Source organism: Geotrypetes seraphini, chromosome 10 (genome assembly GCF_902459505.1).
Source record: "Geotrypetes seraphini chromosome 10, aGeoSer1.1, whole genome shotgun sequence".
NCBI classification, from domain to species: domain Eukaryota; kingdom Metazoa; phylum Chordata; class Amphibia; order Gymnophiona; family Dermophiidae; genus Geotrypetes; species Geotrypetes seraphini.
Window position 1 is genome coordinate 30,513,294 of NC_047093.1, and position 19,701 is coordinate 30,532,994.

The 19,701-nt window shown below is 47.4% G+C and overlaps 1 protein-coding gene across 2 annotated transcripts; it reads left to right on the forward strand.

The window, feature by feature from the left end:
* On the forward strand, nucleotides 1-14,889 carry LOC117367406 (E3 ubiquitin/ISG15 ligase TRIM25-like). Of its 2 annotated transcripts, none has more exons than XM_033959905.1 (6): nucleotides 1-1,073; nucleotides 1,265-1,357; nucleotides 9,452-9,685; nucleotides 10,416-10,572; nucleotides 12,718-12,816; nucleotides 14,256-14,889. In XM_033959905.1, exons 1-6 carry the CDS (start codon nucleotides 453-455, stop codon nucleotides 14,825-14,827), a joined length of 1,776 nt encoding a protein of 591 aa, XP_033815796.1. In that variant the 5' UTR covers nucleotides 1-452; the 3' UTR covers nucleotides 14,828-14,889. The 2 variants fall into 2 exon arrangements, with proteins under 2 accessions (XP_033815796.1, XP_033815797.1); XM_033959906.1 differs by having other exon boundaries at nucleotides 1-411.
* The last annotated feature ends 4,812 nt before the right edge of the window (nucleotides 14,890-19,701 follow it).

Here is a 19,701-nt window from a genome sequence, read left to right on the forward strand (position 1 = left end):
TCCCTCCTGCTGCCTGACTTCATTGGGGGGAGGGTTTGAGGGTTCCCTGCTGCTGCAGTTGCCGCATAGCTGATAACAGAAGGGAGATTCCCTTGCCATGATCAGCTCAGCGGCAACATGATTTTGTACCACCTGGTTAGAGAACTGGGGTGGTTAGACGGGGTTAGGCCGCGATTCTATAAAAGCAATTCTCAAAAGCTGCTTAGGCGGCTGCTGAGACTGGACGTCCTATACAGAATCAGGCCCATAATGCCTTATGTATTTTTATTTACAATCTGCTGTTACTTAGCACTTATTAATAACATAGCCAGCTGCAGCCTTCATCGTGAAAATCTGTGGGAGCTTAAGGAAACACTTACAAGCTTGGCTCAGTCTCACCAAGCCTGCTCTAAGCTCCTGGCTAAGAAAGAGGTGATGATGATGGAAGAAGCATTTCCTGTAAACACTTTAGGATGCAGCCCACTTCCTCATATTGTATGCTACTTCCGATCCCAAGCTGTAGCCACTTTATTTCTTTCCCTTTGCAGCTCCCGGGGACCATCATGGCTGCAGCCCACCTTCTCTTTTCCAGGGAGTATTTGCGCTGCTCGGTGTGTTTGGACTTGTTCCAGAACCCAGTCACCATCCCATGTGGACACAGCTTCTGTTTGGGTTGTATCGAGCAGTGCTGGGCACGGTTGGGGGCTCCAGCCAGCTGCCCACAGTGCCGCACTTTTTTTGAACCCACTCCCCGCCTCTGTAAGAACCATATCCTCACCCAGTTGGTGCAGGACTTGGCCAGCTCCACACTGAACCTCCTCGTGCCCTGTGATTCGTGCCTGGGGCAGAGGATCAAGATTCTCAGCTCTTACCCAGCCTGTATGACCACCTGCTTGACACACTTGGGAAACGGCATGGATGGTTTGGCCCATAACAGCCCCCAGCTAACAGAGGGAGCAGAGAGGCAGTGCCTGCGGCATGACAAGTTCCGGGCACTCTTCTGCACTACGGACCAGTCTTATATCTGTCTGGAGTGCTTGCAGGAAGAACACAAGGGGCACAGCGCAATCTGTGAAGAAGATGGTGAGAAGCAGGTATGGGAGATAGGGGCTGCATCTGTCTAGCGTCTCTTGTGAGGATCCCTATACTGAATGCACTATAGAAAAAAAAAATCATAAAACATATTTAGGGGTTTTTACTCTTAGGTGTTTATTTTCCAGTGACTTTGGGGTTCTTTGTGCCACAAATACTATTGCTCCACACTGACTTTTTTTCCCCCCTTTAGCTACAGTCCTTTCCACTTAAGGAACTGCAGAGAGGCATCCAGTGTGCTGAAGATGAAATCTGTAGTTTGCAAACAGAAATGAATGCAATAAAAGTAAGTAGGCTGCAAATTACTTCAAGACCTGATATATTGTATGAAGATTTCTGTAAGTTTCTTAGGGCAATCATACTCTGGTGACAAAGTAGGGTTGTTGTTTTTCAGAAGTGCACTGAAGCTCTTTCCCATCCAAACCCCAAACATACCCCAATCAACAAGCATAGAGGTTCTCAACCCAGTCCTTTGGTTTTCAAGATATCCATAATGAATATGCATGAGATAAATTCCCATGCACCCTCCCTTTGTATGCAAATCTATTCCATGCATATTCGTTGTGAATATTACATTACATTAGTGATTTTTATTCCGTCATTACATTCCGGTTCAAGGCGGATTACAGAAGAGGATTTTTGGACATGTCCAGAGGTGTTACAGAGTAGAACCGGTTGCTTCAGTGGATTGAAATGTTTCATACGATGTTAGTCTTCATGGATTTCTTGAATAGCGGGGTTTTTATTTCTTTTCTGAAAGTTTTGTAGTCTGGGAGGGGGTCACGATTAGTAGATTGGAGAGTTGGTGGTCTCTCTGAATGGTCAGTTCTTTTTTTTTTTTTTATTTTATATTTATCAAATTTTACATTTTATAAATCAAGTATCCACTTGTACAGAAAGTTGAAGAAAAGCAGAAAAATAATACTCATAGGTAAAATACATAATAATCAACTAAATAAAAATAAATGTTTAGCTTAAATTCAGCTCAAGTCCTCTAAATTAGATCCAAAATGGATGAGGCGGACATATTAACAGATGCTGACAAATATCAAATCAAGTATTAGGAAAACAAAGTCCCTTAGCTGAGGAAGGATATCATTTATTCAATTGGACCTCGCTTGATTTCCCTTCATCCAGTCGAGTTCCTGCCAGAAAAGCTGTCAACTGGAATGGCTCAAAGAATACATATTTCTTCATATGGTACTGTATTACACATTTGCAAGGGTGTCGTAGGAAAAAGGTCCCTCCAAGAGATATAACACCTGGCTTCATCAAAAGAAACTCTCGCCTTCTTCTCTGGGTTTCCCGTGCCAAATCTGGGAACATTAATATTTTATGTCCAAGAAATTCTTTCATTTTATTCCTAAAGTACATTCTAAGCAACCAGTTTTTATCTGGTGCAAGGGCCACCGTAAGAAGCAATGTTGCCGGAGATGCTAGCTCTCTGTCCGAAAGTTCCAAGATTGCAGAAACATTAAGTGGTTGATTATCCTCCTGTTGTTTAAGTGGTAATTTAGTAGTTTTCATTGGTAAGTAATATACTTGAGTAAGTGGTGGTAATGTATCCTCTGGAATACCCAAAATCTCTACCATATAACGTTTCATCATATCTCTAGGTGTCACAGAGGCTATCTTAGGAAAATTAATCAAGCGGAGATTATTATTACGAGAAAAGTTCTCTAAATTTTCCAATTTTCTGCGCAAACTCGTGTTATCTTTTACCATTGCTTCATTAAGCTGTTTTGATGCTTTTAACTCCTGTTGTATATTCAGAATTGAGTTCTTGGATTCATCAACTTCAACTTTTATATTTTTTATATCATTTTCTTGAAGAGTAATTTTATTTTCCAGCTGCAAAAGCTGGGGCTTAACAGACTTGGCTAGGTCAGCAACTAAATCCCAGATTGAGTCCAGTGTTACTTCTCTGGGTTTTTCAATAACATATGAAAGATTGGGAATTTGAATAGTCTCACCGGTTATCAGTTGATTCTGGCAATCCTTCTGCTGGGCTGAAATGATCCCTGATGTTTCCAAATCCTCTGTACTTCTTGGACTCACCTGGAAACTCAGGGAGTCCATCTCCACGCTCCCCTCTCTGTTCTTCCTGGCCTCCGAGGGTAGGTGCTTGCTTCCTTCCGGGAGCTCCTCCACTCGTGGGGAGCTGGTAACCTGAGGAGGTGGGGGAGGTGCCCTAGCGTCGGGGCTGAGCGTAGTCTCTAGCCCCAAGGAGATCACCTCATTTCCGCCTCTCTGAGGCGTCTCCAGCGGGGGGGGTGCCGACGCTGCCGGGATATCCTGCATCCGACGCAGGAGCTCTTCAATATTGCCGAAAGAGGGGACCGCTGAACGCCGCGAGGCTCCAGCGGCGCTGCGGCCTCTCCTCTTCGGCATCTCAAGTAGGTAATCGCTCCAAAAAGAAAATTTTTTCAAATCAGACTTCTCCGGCGTGCTACTCAGCGTCCGGGACCATCGGCCATCTTGGATCTCTGAATGGTCAGTTCTTGCGAGTCTCGCAAGCAGCCATTCAGAGAAGACGCACGGGACCAGGCAGACGGCAAAAAGCTCGTGCCTGTCTTGTTCGCCACCGGAAAAACATCAGCAGGCAGCGGTCCAGTGAGAGAAGGGCAGGAGCACAGAACGCTCCTGCTCCACCACGATTAAAAAAAGGTATGACAGGGGGGGGGGAGTTATGCCGTTGATGTAGTTGTGCCATTCCTCGCCTTGCACCTGCTTAGGGATCGGGAGATTTGGACTTTGGATGAGCTGTGCATTTTTGAGACCTCATTGGGTACCACAGGTCATCAGTACCATCCCTTTTCCTTCGTTTGCTCCTCAAGGACCAATTGTGACATACATGCTGCTCAATATCTTGGAAACCTAACGACTTGGTGTGGTCCAAGGACTGGGTAGTGAATGTCTATTCAGCACGGTCACTGGCTTAGCTAAACATTGGCAGTACTGTTTAATTTAAGCCTTACGTTTGGCATCACTAACAGTGGAATGGAATATATGGCTAAAGCAATGACCGTGCAGGCACTATATGTTTGGTTTAGGCCTGTTATTTGGTTCATAGACAACAACGCGGAAGACAAAGGCGCGCGCCGACAACTGAGCGCAAGACGGAGGCGTGCGCCGAAGAAAATTACTGTTTTTAGGGGCTCCAACGGGGGGTTTTGTTGGGGAGCACCCCCAGTTTACTTAATACAAATCGCGCCGGCGTTGTGGGGGGATTTGGGGGGTTGTAACCCCCCACATTTTTCTGTAAACTTAACTTTTTCCCTAAAAACAGGGAAAAAGTGAAGTTTTCAGTAAAATGTGGGGGGTTACAACCCCCCAAACCCCCCACAACGCGGCACGATCTGTATTAAGTAAAGTGTGGGGGGATTCCCCCCCACGCCCCCCCCCCGTTGGAGCCCTAAAAACAGTAATTTTCTTCAGCGCGCGCCTCCACGCTGCGCTCAATTGTCTGCTCGCGCCTTTGTCCCAGCGCACTTTTGACCTGACACCTGTTATTCAGCAAACCTAAAACGTCTGGATAGTGACTTAATATTGCTGCTATCCGGAACATTTTCTGCCCTGCCCTCTCTCCTCCTAACAGAGCTCTGGAAAAATACCGATCATATTCGGCTATTTAGCAATGCCAAGATAAAGAGCAGAGGTGTAGCCAAACCTCAAAAGTTTGGGTTGGCCACTGGGCAAGCTGGGTGGGCACCTGTCTTCACATCCTCTCCCCCACCCCCCAGGCCAACTCAAACCATTAAAAATATCTGAGCTGGTGTGGTGGGGACCCCCAAGCCCAACCAGCTGCAAGGATCCTCCCGCAGCGAGAATTTCTGCTTCTTTCATTTGCTCCGGTCCTTGGTTCTGTTCATGCATTGCTGCTGCTAACCCTGCCGCGCCCTTCCCACACATATGTGGTGGTGGGGGGGGAGGGAAGCCAGCAGGATGCCAGTGCTTGAACAGTGCTGAAGGCTGCCGCTGGAGCAAGTGGGAGAGGGAGGAGTTCTTGCCACTGGTGGACTTTGCAGCTGGTGAGGCTTGAGGATCCCCACCAGCCGTAACAAGGGTGTGAGAATTTTGGGTGTTCCTGAGTCTAAAGTAGGTGGGATCAGGCCCACTGTAAGAATAGAGAGAAACACTGTGAAAGGAGGAAAAAAAAAAAAAAGATCTCAGAATTGCTGAGCAATGTGCATGGCATGGAATTCACAGTGTTGAAGCTCAACTGAATCGATTCCAGATCTAAAAACACTCTGCTTTTTTTGTTCTTCTGTTTAATCCGTCTTTCAATTTAAATAAAGTGCACTATAATATGATAAATAAAAAATGCCTTGATTGTACCACAGAAAGGTGGTATATCCAATCCACACTCTTTTACCCTTTTGTACTTAGCTTCAGGGAATAGAATGACACGGGGATAAATTTGTCCCTGGTCCGCAGGAACTCAGTTTCCCCGTCCCCGCGAGTTTTGTCATTGTCCCTGTTCCATTCCTGTAAGCTCTGCCTTAACCGCACAAGCCTCGAACACTTATGATTGTGCAGATGAGAACGGAGCTTAGACATTGGTGGAATGAGGCATTATGACATCACAATCTGAGCTCTAGAATGTTGCTACTTATGATTTTAAAGTGTCTGAGGCTTGTGCAGATGAGGACAGAGCTTAGACATTGGTGGAATGAGGCATTATGACATCACAATCTGAGCTCTAGAATGTTGCTACTTATGATTGTAAAGGGTTTAAAGCTTGTTCAGATGAGGACAGAGCTTGCAGGAATGGTGCGGGGATGGGAAAATAACTCACGGGGTCGGGACAGGGAAAAAAATTGTCCCCCGTGTCATTCTGTACTTCAGAGTGCTGTTCAAAATCCTGCAGAAGGTCCCCTTTTCAGTATTCCTGCTTCAAGGGGGGGGCTTTCTGAACTCTGCCTTTCACAAAAACCCGGATCCCAATATTCGAAGAATTATGCATGTAACTTAGGCTCCCTTTTACAAAGCCACAGTAGAACTGCTGTTGCGGCAAATGCACCGAAGCTCATTCAATTCCCATGGGCTTCGGTGCCTTTGCTGTGGGAGAATCACTATTGGAGCTTTGTAAAAGGGGCCCTTACAGAGTTATGCTTATAAATTGGCTTCCTGGAAAATTGACTAGGGCTGAGTGCCTCCATTTAAATTTAGAAGCATAAGAGATAGGTGGCAATAGGCAGATTTAGAGCAGGGGGAAAATAAGTTGGGAGCTTAGCCCTGATTTTCATTACTAGGCCCATAAATTTAAGCTCCTCAATAAAGAAATAATACCGCAAGTCTCAAACTCCACCTCTCACTAAAGCCAACTATCCCAAACAAATAACCTTATCCATTTCTCACTCTTTTTGAAAATGACCAATTTTTTTTTTTTTGTAAGTTCTTGTTGTAATACATCTTGGATAATTCTTTTGTAATCCGCCTTGAACTGCAAGGTAATGGCGGAATAGAAATCCCTAATGTAATGTAATGTAATTAAGGTGAATTGTCAGCCTAAAATTAGAGCCCAAATTTCAGAGACTACCTAAGGAGCATAAATATGGTGGGGCCAATATTTAGCCGTCGGACGGTAAGCATTTTGCCCACCGCTGACGGCGTTACTCCCAGATATTCAAAGCCGGGGCCTGGGCAGGCTTTGCCTTTGAATATCCATTTGTTTTTAATCCGGCTAAGACATAGCCACTTAAGTGAATAAAACCTGTCTACCACCCCAAAAGTCCATATGCCTGCAGGTGTTATCTGTATGGCACTGCAGTAGGATTTTGGTGGACTCACACTTTCCACCACAAGTGTAATAGTTAGGATAGCATAAGACCTGGGTAGGGTTACCATATGGCTCCAGAAAAAGGAGGACGGATTGAGACATTTGTCTATCTGTCCTCCTTGCTTCCAGTGCTTTCAGGAGAAGTAAAACCCGGATGTCTCAATCTGTCCTCCTTTTGCTGGAGCCCTATAGTCCCCTTCTCTGCCCACCAGGCTACTCCAGAGACCTGCTTGGAGCTCTATTAGGACTGCTCATAGTATCTGCAGCTATCATAGAGACAGATATGTACTGTTTCATGCACATATTTGGGGGTGGGAAGGAGTCTCTGACCACTAAGGGAGTGTGTGTGAGTCATATTATCATCCCTCCAGTGGTTATCTGGTAAGTTTGGGTACCCTTTTGGCCCTTATTTGTTTAAAATCAGGTCTAGTCCAAAACATTCAAATTGTACCCTGGACTAGAGAATGACACAGGGACAGGCACCCATGGTTAACTGTGGGGCGGGGACAGAGACAAACTTTGTCCTCGTGTCATTCTCTAAAAATACCTAACACATCTTAGCCACTTGTCAACTGAATTCAATAATGAAAAAAACAACTGCAGAAGCTGCTTTTGGATTTAAACCAGGGGTCTCAATGTCCTTCTTTGAGGGCCGCAATCCAGTCGGGTTTTCAGGATTTCCCCAATGAATATGCATGAGATCTATGTGCATGCACTGCTTTCAATGCATATTCATTGGGGAAATCCTGAAAACCCGACTGGATTGCGGCCCTCAAGGAGGGACTTTGAGATCCCTGGACTAGACGCAGGGGGTGAGCAACTCCGGTCCGCGAGGGCCAGAATCCAGTCGGGTTTTCAGGATTTCCCCAATGAATATGCATGAGATCTATGTGCATGCACTGCTTTCAATGCATATTCATTGGGGAAATCCTGAAAACCCGACTGGATTGCAGCCCTCAAGGAGGGACTTTGAGATCCCTGGACTAGACGCAGGGGGTGGGCAACTCCGGTCTGCGAGGGCCAGAATCCAGTCGGGTTTTCCAGATTTCCCCAATTAATATGCATGAGATCTATGTGCATGCACTGCTTTCAATGCATATTCATTGGGGAAATCCTGAAAACCTGACTGGATTGTGGCCCTCAAGGAGGGACCATGAGATCCCTGATTTAAACAAACTACTGTTTAATGATATCATTTGTGTCTTGTCTACTTTTGATGTGGCAATGAGTCTTGTCTGCTAATCAGACTCCTACCATCTGCAACCTTCTTCCATCATGTGCCCAGCAGTGGTGTAGCCAGACCTGACATTTTGGGTGGGCCCAGAGCTAATGTGTGTGATGTCATCCGTGCATGCTCAGAGGCCTTCCAAATTGGGCCGGAGCTCGTCCAAGCTTTCCAAAACCCGGACAAACTGCCAGGTTTTGGAAAGTCCATCCAGGCAATTGGACAGTCCTCTAAAAAGAGGACATGTCTAATAACCCTAGGACGGGTAGACAGGTCGTGGAGGTGCTAATGCCCAGGAGGAGAGAGGATACACTAGAGCAGTATATCGCAAACCGTGTGCCTCCTGAGATTTCTGGTGTGCTGCGGTACACTGGGGAAGAGGAGAGGTGTGAGCACCGGCTGACTGTCTACAGGACACGCCTCTTGCGAAGAGAGGCACGTCCTGTAAGCACTCACCCAATGCCGGCACCTCTTCTCTCTGCTGGCCCTTCTCTTCAGCGCAGGTCCTTCTCTTGGCACAAGGCCACTTTGAAGGGCCTTTGCACATGCACTGATGGCAGCACATGATGTCATCACACACACGCCAGTGCACTTCCGGGTGTTTCGAGCCGGGAATACTAGGTTTAGTGTGCCCTGGCTCGAAAAAGTTTGCAACTCTAAGCTCTGGGTACCATAACATCTTGAGCATTATTTTAAAAAAGTTATTGAATTAGGGTTGTATGTTGAACCACTTTGTAATCATGCATCTGTCTTGTTTTGTGGATTTTTTTTTTTTAAATTAATTGTATTTGTCTTTATTTTTGTTTGTTGTAAATGTTTCTTCCCTTTAACTGAAACTTTGTAATCGCTGTGGTTTTAAGTATAATATGAAATGTATCAAATAATTTGAACCTTTGAACCAGCACCAAGGTATAATAATAATAATAACAGTTTATATACCGCAATACCGTTAAGTTCTATGCGGTTTACAATAGATTAAGCGAGGTACAAATTGATTGAATTTAAGAGAGGGGAAGAGGAGAGTTAATAGGACCGGAAATGCATTGTTGAGGAGAAAGAGATTAATAGGACAGAGAAATCACTATGGAGGAGAAAGAAGGTGAGTGGGTCAGTTGTCTAGATACTTTAGGAACAGTTGAGTTTTTAGACGTTTTCTGAATTCCTCATAAGTAGTGGGCGAAAGCAGTTGATTTAGGTCTTTACCCCACAATGCTGCTTGATGTGAAAGATCACACTCCCCCTTGAGATTATGGTTTCTATTTATCAAAATGGTTCTCTTTTATAATTGATATGTATTTTTCAGATGCCTGTTCAGATAGCTTATCACTGAATGTATAGGCTAATGGAGTTTCTGTGTTCTTCATTGTGTCTAGATCGCCACCCTCCGAGATAAAGAGGAGTTGACAAAGAGCTTTTCAGACATGATACAGATGGTAAAGAGTGCACAGGGAAAGGTGCAGCATTTCATGGAGGGCCTTGAACAAGCTGCTTTGATCCGCGTCGAAGTCAAACTTCAGCAGCTAATGGAGAAAAGAGAAGCCATGTTGCAAAGCAAGGAGAAGCTAGACCAGCTCTCCGAGCCTGGGAGCGACATGCAGCTCTTACAGGTGAGGGAAGGCAAGGCAACGCCGTACTAAGACCTGAGCAAGTGGTGATGCCACATAAGGTGCAAGTGTGGAGTGGTGCAAAAATCACTCTCATCTCACATCTCCTCTCATCGGTGGTGGCGAAGTGGCTAGGCTGAGAGGCACCAGTGGCTTGGTACATTCTTGTGGTTAGATGTGTTCATAGACAAAACCGCGGAAGACAAAGGTGCGCGCTGACAACTGAGCGCAAGATGGAGGTGCGCGCCAAAGAAAATTACTGTTTTTAGGGGCTCTGACGGGGGGTTTTGTTGGGGAGCCCCCCCCCACTTTACTTAATACAGATCGCGGCGGCGTTGGGGGGGGTTTGGGGGGTTGTAACCCCCCACATTTTACTGGAAACTTAACTTTTTCCCTAAAAACAGGGAAAGAGTGAAGTTTTCAGTAAAATGTGGGGGGTTACAACCCCCAAACCCCCCTCAATGCCCCCACAACACGGTGCGATATGTATAAAGTAAAGTGAGGGGGGTTCCCCCCCATGCCTCCCCCCATCGGAACCCCTAAAAACAGTAATTTTCTTTGGCGTGCGCCTCCGCGCTGCGCTCAATTGTCTGCGCGCCTTTGTCCCGGCGCGCTTTTGACCTGACACCGGTTAGATGACCTCCAATTTTGGCTGAGAACTGTCTTTTGCAGTAAGGAAATTTGAGCTATTTTAAATCCATCTAGTGCCTGTCTTTTTTTTTTTTTTCTGCAGTACCTGGAGGGGTTGAAGGTGGAGTCGAAGCCCATCAGCAACCGCTCATGTCCTGCTGAAGACTTTGGCTCAGCCCACCTGACCAAGGTGCTCACTGAGTTCAAGGAGCAGCTTCATCACCTGTGCAAGAAGCACATGGATAGGATTATGCAAAAAGGTAAGCTCTTGGAGCGCTGCAGACCATGGGTTTTTATTTTGGAAAGAAATCTTTTCCAGCTCTTCACGCATACTTCAGAAGAAGCTGCATGAAGCCACATTTGCGTACCAGGGACCCATGATATGGAATGACCTCTCTCTCCACCTGCAACAACCTTGCACGTACTACATCTTCAGGAAAAGGCTAAAGACTCACTTTTTCTACTTGAACCTATAACATAAACTCAGTGTTCCACCCATTTAACTTTAATTCTGTCCTCTGATCGATAGTCGTATGGTAAATTGCATTGAATCCTAGTTGAAACTTGCGGTATAGAAGAAAATGTATGGTATGTCAGGGTCAAATCCCACTGCAACAAAACAAAGAGAAAAGGGAGGTCCCAACCTAAACTGCAGTAAAAAACCAACCGAGAGCAAACAAAACAAAACTGCAGATCTGTACAAGACGTAGGCAAAATTTATTGTGACAAAATAAATATATGTAAACCCTTTCACCAATCAAGGGACCCGACACGGTCCGTGTTTCGGACAAACCTTCGTCAGGGGTCCACGGTAAAAAAGGATAACAAAAAATAGTCACAAAAAATTGTAGAGTAGCAGCAAAGTGTTAGCGACGTCGAGATTCACCAACTGCAATGAAAAATCCCACTGCACTAACCATTAAGCTACTGCTCCCCTCAACAGTAGTCATGAAATTTTTGACAGATTTGAATATAGCATTCTATAACCCACATGTGGATTACCTGGCACTGCCTACCCTCTATCTATGCGCACACCCAGAATGAAAGTAGGCATTGGAGAACGACGTGCATATTTTTATGCTGGTAGGTATTTTATTAGAGATCATTAACGTGTATCATTGGACTCGGACCCACTCAGAATCGTGGCACCCTAGCTGTGGTTGGTGGGGAAGGGGATCCCTAAACTCCGCCAGCTGAAGATTTCCTCCTCCTTGGGCACCCGTCACTCTTCCACTTGAGCCGATGCCGGCACCAGCCCCTTTGCACCAGCTCAGCTTTTGTGCATCGCGCAAACACTGAGCATACGCAGTCTTCATCTCCAGGCAAGATTTTGCCCGCTGTCACGTACAAGAGGGAGTTTCCCTTGCCGTAAATACTTGCACTTAAAATTCGGTTCATAGACAAAATCGCGCGAGACAACGGTGCGCAGACAACTGAGCGCAAGGTTGACGGTGCGCCGAAGAAAAGCACTATTTTAAAGGGTTCCGACGGGGGGTGTTGGTGGGGAACCCCCCTATTTTACTTAACAGACATCGCGCTGGCGTTGTGGGGGGGGGTTTGGGGGTTGTAACCCTCCTCATTATACTTGAAACCAAACTTTTTGCCTGTTTTTTAGGGAAAAAATTCAGTTTTAAGTATAATGTGGGGGGTTACAACCCCCCCAAACCCCCCACAACACCAGCGCAATGTCTGTTCAGTAAAGTGGGGGGGGTCCCCCCGTTGGAGCCCTTTAAAACAGTGCTTTTCTTCGGTGCGCCGTCAACCTTGCGCTCAGTTGTCGGCGCGCCGTTGTCTCGCGTGATTTTGTCCCGTCACCTAAAATTCAGCACAGAGCCCGATGCCAAATGCTATTCTATACAGGGCGCCCAACTTACACTTCCCTTTATGGAATAGCATTTAGAGCTCATTTTTTGGGGATCAGTTTTTCAGCACCATATATAGAATCCAGCCCAAAGTGTGTAGTGTAACACTGGAAAACCAAACTCGAGACGCATTTCCTCCTATACTAGCATAAGGGATGGAAGAGGTAATGCCATATGATCAACAGCCCTATGGTAACACTTTCCCCCTTAAGCAAGAGAAACAAAGCGGGCTTGGTGGCCTCAACATAATTTTTCCCACCCTCTTCCTTCCTTTCCTCTGCCCTGCATCCCACTAACCTCTGTAAGTGATTACTGGTGATGTTGGTGGATATGGTCACTTCCCTGTATCATGACCAGTTTATCCACACAGTAGCAAGGGGCTGTCTATGTGTATGGGGGAGGGGAGGGGAGGGGATGGGATGGGAGGCAGCAAAGGAAGCAGCTTTTGCAAGTAAGTGACTTTTTTTAAGAGCTGAGAAATGGAGGAGATTCTTTTTCCATGTTCCCTAAATCAATTTCTTTCTGTCCTCTGACTCCTTGCAGCATTTGAGGTACCAGTTTCTTCCAGGGAGCTGCTTCCTGGAATACAGAACCGAGCCCTGCTATCAATGAAGCCTCGAAGGCGAGCGGACTTTCTACATTGTAAGTTGACAACCTGCACGTAAAATACCATTTGTTCATGTTGCTGATGGAGGGAAGTACTATAGATTAGAAGTAATGATAGAATTGTTCATAGGTACTTCTCATGCAAAGTGTCTGTCTGTCTGGCCATCTGTATGTAGGCATCGAGCTGGGCTTCTTAGAATTTTGATTGGCGAGCCTCTCCCTGAGGAAGCAGCACTCCTGCCAAACTGGTGCGTAGAGAAAGCCCCTGATGTAGTAGGAGAGAGGAGAATGGGGCTACCAGAGGAGGGAGTGCAAACTGCTGCTTACTCCCTACTTTGATGTATTTGGAGACAAGTCAACCTCAGCTCTACCAAAGCTACAGAAGTTCCTAGTGGCTGCATAGTGCACAAAGAAAAGACAGAGAATTTGACCTAGCAAAATCTAGAGAATGACATGGGGACAGAATTTGTTACCGTTCCTGTCCCTTCGGGAAACCATCCCCCTGTCATTCTTTAAGGAGAGAGGGAAGGATCAGAGTATGAATGGGCACAACCGCTGACCCTCAAGCCTTGCATTGAAGAATGCTGGTGTAGAAGGACTGAGGTTGAGATAGATACTAAAGAATGACACTGGATGGTTGGAACATATGACCATAAGTGTTGCCATACTGGGACAAACTGATAGTGTATCAAGCCCATTATCCTGTTTCCAACAGTGGTCAACCCAGGTCCCAAGTACCTGGCAAACAGTAGCAACATTCCAGAGCTGGTATTGTGATGTCATAATACCTCATTCCACCAATGCCTAAGAGCCAAACTCATCAGTGTTGTCACAATGGCTTCATTATCCTATACTTGGCTCACATAAGAATCAGAGTATGACTGGGCACAACCACTGACCCTCAAGCCTTGCATTGAAGAATGCTGGTGTAGAAGGATTGAGGTTGAGATAGACACTAAAGAATGATACGGGATGGTTAGGACATAAGACCATGATATGGGATGGTTAGGACATAAGCGTTGCCATACTGGGACAGACCGAAGCTCCATCAAGCCCAGTATCCTGTTTCCAACAGTGGTCAATTTAGGTCACAAGTACTTGCCAGAAACCCAAACAGTAGCAACATTCCAGAGCTGAGATTATGATGTCATAATGCCTCATTCCACCAATGCCTATGAGCCAACCTCATCAGTGATGTCACAATGGCTTCATTATCCTATACTTGTCTCACATAAGAATAAGAGTTACAACACTGGTGACAGCTGATCACAAACATCTGTACCTTCACTGCTGTGTTATCACTGTAAAAGTGTTTGTTTCAGGTTTCTCCTTTGCCTCGTGGTTGGTTGCCATGTCTCTCTACTGTTGTTCCCAGGGACATTTTTTCTAAGTCTTTCATATTCTGGTTTTCTTCAGGATAAATCATTTAGCGTTGTCTCTCCTTCCTCCTTCATTTCTTCATATTCTCACTCTAGATGTCCGCAAGCTAACGCTGGACCTCAACACCATTCATCGGAACCTCTTCCTGATGGCGGGAAACAGGAAAATGACTTGCAAACTGCAACCTCAAGCTTACCCTGAGCACCCTGAGAGGTTTGACCACTTCACACAAGTGCTGTGTCAGGAGCGCTTCAGTAGTGGTCGGCACTATTGGGAGGTGCAGTTATCCGGGAACCAAGTAGGGATAGGAGTCTCCTACTGGAGCATCCAACGGAAGGGCCATGAGCGCTCCTGCCTGCTAGGACGCAATGCCCAATCCTGGTGTTTGGAGTGGAACAGCTCCCGCTGCACAGCCTGGCACAAAAACCAGAAGACTCTTATTCCAAAATGCCATCATGACAAGCTTGGAGTGTTCTTAGACTACAATGCAGGTACGCTGTCTTTCTACGAGGCTGCTGATGGCATGGCTCTGATCCACACGTTCCAGGCAACTTTTGACGAGCCACTCTGCCCTATCTTCTTTCTCAGCTGGAACTCCTTTGTGACCATTGGGGAGTCCTCAGCTAACACAACCAATTTCCAAAAGCAGTTTTCTGCAGATTTCTGAGTAAAATGGTATAGTAGTCATGTTAGTCCACTTGTAAAGGTAATATATAGAAATAAAATATAAAAGTGATAAGGTGATGCTTTTTTATTGGACTAACAATGCATTTTTCGATTAGCATTCAAAGGTAACTCTTCTTCTTCAGATCAGAAGTAAGCAAATGTTGACAAATATCATGAAAGCATTTTCAGGGACTGTCCAGGCTCCTGGACGGACTTTCCAAAACCTGGCCTTTGTCTGGGTTTTGGAAAGCCCCGAAGAGCTCCGGCCGCATCTGGAGGGCCTCTGAGCATAAGTGGATGACGTTGCATACATTCGCCCATGCTCCGGGCCCTCAAGATGTGCCTGGAGCTCATCCGGAAGAAGAGAGGTTTTGTGGGGGCAGGGCTTAAGGTGGAACTGGGTGGGGTCATGTGTCTGGGGTATCCCGGAGAAAAATTTGGCAACCCTAAGAAAGGGAAAGGAACCACTGGAGTAGAGCTTCTCAGCAGGCGTATCTAGCCAGTCAGGTTTTCAGGACTACCACAATGAATATGCATATATATGAGACCCACTTTATGCAAATCTATCTCATGCATATTAATTGCAATACATCTGAAAAACCCAATTGTATAGATGTGCCTCCAAGAGAGGCTTGAGAAGTACTAGTGTAGAGCAGTGGTTTCTAACCCTGTCCTGGAGGACCACTAGGCCAGTCGGGTTTTCAGGATAGCCCTAATGAATATGCATGAGAGAGATCTGCATATCATGGAGGTGCCAGGCATGCAAATTTGCTCCATGCATATTCATTAGGGCTATCCTGAAAACCCGACTGGCCTGGTGGTCCTCCAGGACAGGATTGGGAACCACTGGTGTAGAAAGTTGAGAAAGAATGAATTTGGGAGGACAAGGACAAAATGTCCAGAGAAAGTGATAGAAAAGGGCACGACTGATATGATAATGCACAGAAAAACAGCAATTCAACAAAGACAATTATTTTCATTTTATTGATAGGTCAACATCTGGGAAATGTTCATCTCTTATATTTTTGCATTTTGCACAGTAGGAGATCAAACATTACTCTTGGGAGAATTTGGCACAAAAAACAGTAACATTTTACACATTTTATATTACAATAATGCAACATAAATTGCCATTTGAATAATTTAATTTAAACACAATATACTCAATAGGCATTTTTAATAAACAAATATGGCATAATAGGGAGAGGCAGTGATTAGAGCTTTATACCACAAATCCAAAGCTATCCATATGAGTAAACAGAGGGTCTTTAGAACTTTTTCTCATTCAGAGAGGCACTCTGCAGGGCTGTCCCTTGACCCACCATGATTTGTCTTTTTCTTAGACCAGGAGTGTCAAAGTCCCTCCTCGAGGGCCACAATCCAGGGTTTTCAGGATTTCCCCAATGACTATGCATGAGATCTATTTGCATGCACTGCTTTCATTGTATGCTAACAGATCTCATGCATAGTCATTGGGGAAATCCTGAAAACCCGACTGGATTGCGGCCCTCGAGGAGGGTCTTTGACACCCCTGCCTTAGACCCACTTATCAGGGAAATAAGAATTAATCCTAAAATTAAAGACAAAACACTGGGTAGATATGAGATTAAAATAGTTGTTTTTGCAGATGATCTGGCAGATCCCCATATTTCATTCTCAGTGCTAGTGGACAGCTTTATGGAATACAGCCATTTTCCCAGCTTAAGATTAAAATTATCCACTGTAACTTCGAATTTTTATTGTAACTACTTCGCTGATTGTCCAGTGCCTCTTGTTGTAAACCACCTCGAACTATCATGGTTTTGGCGGTATATAAAAATAAAAAGCACAGTTACTTACCGTAACAGGTGTTATCCAGGGACAGCAGGCAGATATTCTCACATGTGGGTGACGTCATCCACGGAGCCCCAGCGCGGACAGCTTTTCAAGCAAACTTGATTGAAGTTTCAAGTTTGCACACTGCACCACGCATGTGTGTGCCTTCCTGATCCACTAGAGGGCGCATACCCTCCTCATGGTCCTCAGTTCAGATAGCTAGCAAAGAAGCCAACCTCGGGGAGGCGGGCGGGTTGTGAGAATATCTGCCTGCTGTCCCTGGATAACACCTGTTACGGTAAGTAACTGTGCTTTATCCCAGGACAAGCAGGCAGCATATTCTCACATGTGGGTGACCTCCAAGCTAACCAAAAAAGGGATGGAGGGAAGTTGGCAATTCAAGAAAACAGATTACTCAAAACCGACTGGCCAAACCGGCCATCGCTCCTGGACAGAGTATCCAGGCAGTAGTGGGAGGTGAAAGTATGAACCGAAGACCAAGGGGCAGCCTTGCAAATCTCCTCGATAGGCGTCGACCTGAGGAAAGCTACAGAAGCCGCCATCGCTCGGACATATGTCCCGCAACTTGACCATGCAGCTTGAGACCAGCCTGAGCGTAGCAAAAGGAAATACAAGCAGCCAACCAGTTGGACAAGTTGCGCTTGGAACTGGGCGTCCCAACCGATTAGGGTCGAGGGACAAAAACAATTGAGGAACCGTCTGAGGAGACTGAGCGCGTTGAAGATAAAAAGTCAACGCCCTCTTACAGTCAAGTGTGTAAAGCGCCACCTCGCCCGGAGGCGAGTGGGGCTACAGGAAAGAGACCAGAAGAACAATGAAATGAGGGAGGGGAAAGTCCGAAACCACCTTGGGCAAGAACTGGGGTTGAGTACACAGAACCACCGTGCATGAAAAAATACAGGAAAAGACGGGTCCGCAAGCAAAGCTTGTAGCTCACTGACTCGCGAGCAGACGTGAGAGCAACCAGGAATACCACCTGCCTGGTGAAATAATTCAAAGAGCTCTAGCAATGGAATCAATAGAGGTAGCACCAATTGGGGAACACGAAGAGGAAACCAGGCGAACATCGGGACATGAACCGTGGAGACCCAAGATCCCAAAGCATCAGCTCGGCCGAGGTCGAAAACCGCTGAGTCACCAGCTGACTCAGGCGCAGACAGGCGGCCTGCCGAGGCAGTGGCCGAAAAGACCGGAGGCGGACCGAGGACAGAGGGACCATCGTCCGGTATAAACAGACAAGGCCCTCTCCATGAGGTCGAGACAAGAAGGAGCGCAGACAAACTGGGTCCAGGTCCGCCCAGACGGACTCCCGAGACCGGGGCGGACAGAGACTGAAACGCTCCCAGATCAGAAACTAGTGCAGGTCCCGAAGGGCCCGGACCAGACGTAGCCCGGAGGATGGGAAAGCCCAACCGACAGAGGCGAGGCTAAACTCCCAGTGCGGAGACACGGTGACACCCCTCCCGAAGGGAGGGGAGGAATCCCCAGAAGAGAGCAGCCCGGAGGCTATGCGAGAATAGTCCAAAAGACGGCCAGGAGTCGCCGAAGCCGGCTGGACCCCAACCCGAAGCCGCTGCAGCTATAGCGACTGCCGCGCAGGAGGCCGAGATAACCCAAGAAAGGTATCCGGAGGGCCCCTCCGGAGAAAGAGTCAAAACCACCAAGGAAGAAGGGATTCAGCTGAAGGCGTCCCGATAGGCGAAGGACCGGTCGCGGTCTGAAAGGTGGTTAGTGGCTTCGGCAAGAGAGGCCTCAAGGAACGCAGTACTCACGCAAGGAAAGGTGGTGAGACGAACCTGGAGGGTCCACAGCCCCACTCTGCCCCAAGCGAGATGACGCATGGCGGGAGCAATAGAGCGGGAGCAGGGAGAGAGTCTCCACCAGGAAACCAAACTCCGCACCACAACCAAATAGGAGCCGGAGACGCCGAGGCACAGAGCCACAGACGAAGTCGAGGCACGAAGCCCCTGTCGAAACCGGGGCGCAAACCCGCAGTCGACGCCGAGGCCCAAAACCCCAGTCGACTCCGAGGCACAAGACCACAGTCAACCCAAGGGCACAAAGCCCCAAGCGACGCCCAGTCACAAAGCTTCAGTTAACGGCGATGAGGCCCCCCAGCCTCAGTCGACGCCGAAGCACAAGCATCAGGCGACGCGGAGCAATCGGCTCAGCCGACGTCGAAGGTACAAAGCATCCATCGATGCCGAGACACCAAGCCCCGGTTGACATCGAGGCAGCAAACCTCAGCCGCAGTCGACATCAAGGCACAAAGCCTCAGACGATGTCGAGGCACAAGTCTCAGGAGACGTCGCGCCGGCGCCCAAGCCTCCGACGCCGCCGAGATACAAAGCCTCAGACGACATCGAGGCACCAAGCCTCAGACGACTTCGAGGCACCAAGCCTCAGTCGACGCCGAGGCACCCAGCCTCAGACGACGTCGAGGCACCAAGCCTCAGACGACTTCGAGGCACAAAGCCTCAGTCGACGCCGAGGCACCAAGCCTCCGATGACGCCGAGGCACCCAGCCTCAGTCGACGTCGTCGACGTCGAGGCACACAGCCTCAGTCGACGGTGAGGCACAAAGCCTCAGTCGACCTCGAGGCACAAGCCTCAGGCGACGTCGAGGCAGAAAGCCTCAGTCGACGGCGAGGCACAAAGCCTCAGTCGACCTCGAGGCACAAGCCTCAGGCGACGTCAAGGCAGAAAGCCTCCGTCGACGTCGAGGCACAAAGCCTCCGTCGACGTCGAGGCAGAAGACTCAGCCGACGTCGAGGCACAAAGCCCCGGTCGACGTCGCAGCACAAAGCCTCCGTCGACGTCGAGGCACAAAGCCCCCGTCGACGTCCAGGCACAAAGCCCCCGTCGACGTCCAGTATTCCCATGAAAGGAGGCACGCATCGGAGGTCTCGTCGAGGCGGGCACGATCGCACTCGATGCCTGGAATGCCTGAGACTCAGCCGGTAACGCACCTAGAAGAAGGAAAGAAAGAAAAACTTACCGGGGATCGAAGCTGCACAGTCCGATTCCAACGAAGGAAGA